Below are 5323 nucleotides of genomic sequence, written 5' to 3'. Positions count from 1 at the left end.
GAAAAACAACTCTGCAGGAGGCAAATATGACCACAAAACAATGGCCTAGACAAAGTAAAATAAAAACGCAAAGGATGATCACAAAACAAATTAGAAAGGAAAATAAAGATATGATTCTTGTTTAAACACAATGGACTGATGTTTATCCTCTAGTTTTTAACAAATTCACACAAACATGGTCAGAAATTGTAGTCTGGTTTTGTTTTTCCTATTATAGTTGCTGAAGTGAAGCCCATCTCATGTTTATAGCTAAAGACTATTTGTTGTTGAACAACGTGAACGCGCACGTCCGGATGAAGTGGGGTGCCGTGCGCGCGCCCCAAAGCACACGTTCACAAAAGCAGCAGATCTGCAGAGAGGTGGACACACACACACACAACCCCTTCTCAGACTGCTACACCAAAGCGGAGAAGAAACCGGAGCAATTTGGTTCTGCTGCGTTTTCCCGTCTCTTTCTGGACCAGAACTCGCCACGGAGATGAGACTTTTAAAAGTCACTTAAACCCATCATTTGGATCCTGTTCACTTCAAACACCGCTGATGTCCCGCCGCGCTTCGGATGCAGCAAATATGGCATAACTTTACATGCATTGGGTCCAGTTTCGCGTGGGGACATTCATCCCGGCTCGGACCCCGTGTCCAGGCGGCTGAGGCCGAACAAGAGGCGAGGCGAGGCGAGGCGGAGGGAGGAGGGGGAACCGTGAACCCGGAGCGGCCGGGCGGGATGGTGCGTCTCTGGAACTGCCTGCTGCTGGGATATCTGACCTGGAACCTGCGCATATCGGACGCTCAGGGGGAGTACTGCCACGGCTGGCTGGACTCTAACGGGAACTACCATGAGGGCTTTCAGTGTCCGGAAGACTTTGACACCTCGGACGCGACCGTGTGCTGCGGCTCCTGCGCGCTGCGCTACTGCTGCGCGGCCGCGGACGCTCGTCTGGACCAGGGGGTCTGCACCAACGACCGGGAGGTGGACAACACGGAGTTTGCTCCCCGTAAGTTTAGGCAGTTTTTATTGTTCAGAACTCAAAGCAAATTAATGGAATTAAACAGACATTGTTAGCTCACTCAGTTTTTTTTATAGTTCTATTTATACGTCTTTAAAATAATATTAACAAAAAAGTATATGTTTTATTAATATTATGTTACATATATTTGATAATAAATATTAATAATGCATATATATATATGGGCTTTTGCCCAGGGTGTCATTATTTATTGATATTATCTTAAATAAGTATTTTGGACAGCAGCAATAACTGTATACCACTAATATGTAGCTAGTTTTTAAAAATGACAAAATTTGCTTAGATGCTTGTACTCTTTACAAATACTTGTGGCAGATCTTTCAGAAGAGGTCAGAGGTCAGCTGGAGAATCTGGACGAGGAAGAACAGGTTAAGTTTCAGAGACTTGGTCAGAAATACTTCATGTCTTTAAGAGGAGGGGGGAATGTCCAACAAAAAGAGCGCAGTGCAATCTTTTCAAATCACGACCAAAATAGCAATATTGCAGAATAATAGTAAAAAATGTAGCTGCAGAATCTCAGCCCAAGTTTTCAGGCTCCTTTTCTTGCTCCTTGGAAGTATTTTCTCGCCAGCTTTGAACATTTAGAGAGCTGCTCAGATTCAATAAATTCATGCTATTTCAAAGTTGTATTCTCAGCATTATTTTGGCAAAAGAGTCTGGTTTCCAAACCACCTGCTTTCATCTTAGCTCCAGATGCTTCCTTTTACCTCAGCACACGTCAGATTGTTATTTGTGGAAAAATTGGATAAGTTATGATGCAGCACATCTCTGCCTCTCGCCTGATGTTCATAAAACACACAGTTTTAATATATTTTTCCAAAGAAATAGAGATGAAACCTGAAGAAGTGGAGATTAAAGGTTTTCCAAAATCAAAACCAGTTTTTGCACAAGTCGGCAACGTTCTGCTACCAAACAACTTGTTTTAAACTGAGCTAATTACATCATTATTGCACGGAAATGCTTTTTTTACAGCTTGTACAAACCATGCAATGTAAGCTGTGTAGGTTTTAATCTTCTGCTGCCTAAATTTACAGGTTTTATCAGTTTTCTTTCAATTTCCAGAAGGGAAACAGGGGTAAGTCTTGAATTGATTTCACTGTGTCTCATAAAATAAATAAATGCTCACAGATTTCCGTCCTGAGCCCAACCAGGCTTCATGAAGAGCAACTTGAGATGTTTGTGTGTTCAGCAGGAATGCGTCCCTGTTTTGGTCAGAACATTTCATGAGTTTTAAAACAAAAACATAACTGAAAGTGTTTGATAATTATCCATTTGTCTGGATAAAGGTTTTTTTTTTTGTTTACATCCTTGAAAAATCATTCATATTCTTTGGAAATTTTCTACATTCAGTCATGTCAAAGCCATAAATCATGTTTCCCGGACTCATGCATTGGGTCCAGTTTCGCATTGGGTCCAATAGAGCTCATAGTAGCATATTATTACATCACAAAGTTTTAAGAATTTTTAACATGAAAATCTGAAAAGTACTGTTGGCGTTCATATTGCTGATCTGTTCGGAGAGGTTAAAGCAACAGAAATGTAATTTTTTGGCTGTGTGAAGCTGGTGGAGACATATGCAAAATAAATGAATAAATAAATAATACAACATGCAGCTCTAATCACAACAACCAGAGGCCAGAAGAAGTACTGTATTGTGGTTGTACTGGACTTTATTTAGGAGAATAAGAGTAATGGGCAGGCAGCAGAATATGAATGGTAATCAGATTTTTATTGGTAAAATATTGAAGATGATTTTCTCGTGAAATACAGTACATTGAAGTTTGTTTGTTTTTATGAAGTGTGTGTCACTAAAGTCTGAATTCTGGTGGTGAATTCACTTCTATAACTTGATAATGAACTTCAGATCCAGAGCATTTTCACTAGAAGTTCACCAATAAATCGACCCCGACTTTTTCAAGTTTTAGAGATCGGCGATCGGCCGATACTTGTCCACAGATCTCATCTACCTCGAAAAAGGTCTAAAAATCCTCCACTGTCCTATTTTTGCTCTGCTGTGAGAGGTTTGACTGGCAGACCCACTCAGCAGGTCAGGTCTGCATGTTTGGAGTCAACAATAGTTACCACACTGTTACCTACTTAGCGACTTTCTTTCCATATTTAGAAAGATTTCAGACAAAACAAACAAAAATAAAAAATCAGGATTGGCCAAACTGTGAATTGGCATTCAGCCAGAAAACTGCGATCAGTGCACCTCTAACAAAGTTTAAAAAAAGAAGAATTTTTTAATATATATAATATTGTCCAGATATGAAGCTTTCCTATCATGGCTGTAGATCTTATTTGCATCTTCTCCTCCTCTCCCTCAGAGCCCATCTATGTCCCCTTCCTCATGGTGGGAAGCATCTTCATAGCCTTCGTCATTGTTGGCTCCCTGGTGGCGGTCTACTGTTGCACCTGCCTGCGGCCCAAGCAGCCCACCCAGCAGCCCATCCGCTTCTCTCTGCGCAGCTGCCAGGGAGAGACCATCCCCATGATCCTGACCACGGCCCCGCCCAGCCTGCGCGCCCCGTCTCGGCAGTCCAGCACGGCCACCACCAGCTCCAGCTCAGCGGGTGGGGGCAGCTCCACTCGGAGGTTTTCTCTCGGGGGTCCGGCCCAGCAGCAGCAGCAGCAGCAGCAGCAGCATGGCTGCCTTGTGACTGCCACCATCTCCTCCTCGGCCTCCACTCCCACTCAGACCCCACAGACTCTACTACCTCCTCCACCGCCTCCGCCCTACACATCACCGCCCATGACAGGAGCGCTCCAGCACCCACAGCTGCAGCTCCACCAACCCTCTCACCCTGCTCAGAGCACCAGCTTCCTGCTTCCCCAGCAGTACTTCTTCCCCCTGCAGCCCGACGCCTTCACAGCAACCAAGGGCTTTGCTGACTTTGGACAGAGCTGACAGGCGTCACCAGAGGCTTACAGGAACTCCTGGACGTCGGAGCATGAGTCAAACATGGCTGCCCAGGTTGTGACGTTAAGGACTGAATGAGTGAACTGGACACAACAACAGGCCTGTTTGGGGACCATTTCTACATTTTATGCACTTTTATAAAGCCAGCAGATCCCTGTGGTCTAACTAAACTCTTGTGCAACTTCCTCCAAAAAAACATTTAAATGTCTCAAAATGTTTTGTTTTTTATAGAAGTATATTATACAGAGAATGTAGGAAGTTTTAAATGTAAAAAATGACACCTGAGAGTGAAGAGACGTTTTCTTTCTGTGGAAATGTGGGCTTTTGTGAAATCATTCCCTTATGTACGCTAATTAAAAACTGTTTATTGACAGTTCTGTGAAGCATATCTGAGATCTACACAAAAACAACTCGAGTCCCCTCGGGTCAGACATACGGTCATGGGAAATAATGAGGAAACCCTTCAGCAGCTTGTGTGATTTTGTGACATTTTGACATATGGATATTTAAAACAATCTAACAATACCTAAAAACACAAGTATTATATAGAAATACTAAAAATGAAGAAAATACATTTCTAGCTTTTTTGTAAAATGTAAAAAAACACTGCAGCTTCCCTAAAGGTAGTAGAAAAAGGGCACCTCCATGTTTATGTCAACTAAAATGAAACATTATCTCATGAGATAAAGATAAGAACATCTTTACTCTGTATTATGATGGAAGTTTAGACCTCACATATCCAGCTTGATGTCCCACTAAACTTTGAGACCTTGCAGAAGAAGATTGGTGCTGTTTACGAGTCTCGTAAAGGATTCATGGAGGTCTCAAAAGAATTTTAAATCATCACTGTGTATAAGAGAATAACTTAGGAGGCAGCAACTGGATCTTGCTCCCTCACAAAACACCAGAAAATCGGCAGGAAGTGGCCAAGAATAAAGAAATGAAATGCTGTTGGGGAGAGTCGAAGCACAAACATTCATATTGTTTTGAGAGTGATGCATGGAAAAACACCCCAAACATTCAGATGTTTGGGGTGTTTTTCTGAATTATGGCTACAAAAAAGTGTAGTTAGCTTTAAGATTTCCTATTTTCAGCTTCCAGAGTGTCTAACAAATACATCAGACTCTAATGTGTGAGGGTGGCCTATTAAAACAGCTAAATAAGTGAGTACATAATGGGAACAACACGGTAACTCCCTACCTGTAGCGTCTTTTTGCGCCAGACTTCGCGGCAGGAATGCAGAGCTGAGATCCGTCATTGTCAGTGCTCAATGAGCATGATATGGTCGCAGTGTTAGAAACAACTGCCTCCAGAAACAGGTTTATGTTGCAGCAGGGGCTATAGGAGAGCCTCCACAAAGACCTTTCTGTTCACC

At 42.6% G+C, this 5323-nt stretch overlaps 1 protein-coding gene across 1 annotated transcript; it reads left to right on the top strand.

The window, feature by feature from the left end:
- The first annotated feature begins 353 nt into the window (after nt 1–353).
- On the top strand, nt 354–4321 carry shisa3 (shisa family member 3). The gene is made up of 2 exons (XM_055030372.1): nt 354–995; nt 3356–4321. Exons 1-2 carry the CDS (start codon nt 560–562, stop codon nt 3934–3936), a joined length of 1017 nt encoding a protein of 338 aa, XP_054886347.1. The 5' UTR covers nt 354–559; the 3' UTR covers nt 3937–4321.
- The last annotated feature ends 1002 nt before the right edge of the window (nt 4322–5323 follow it).

The sequence above is a fragment of the Poeciliopsis prolifica genome, unplaced genomic scaffold (genome assembly GCF_027474105.1).
Source record: "Poeciliopsis prolifica strain line A6 unplaced genomic scaffold, Auburn_PproV2 SCAFFOLD006, whole genome shotgun sequence".
Lineage (NCBI taxonomy): Eukaryota > Metazoa > Chordata > Actinopteri > Cyprinodontiformes > Poeciliidae > Poeciliopsis > Poeciliopsis prolifica.
Note: the sequence above shows the minus strand (reverse complement) of the source record. Positions and strands in the feature narration are given on the sequence as shown.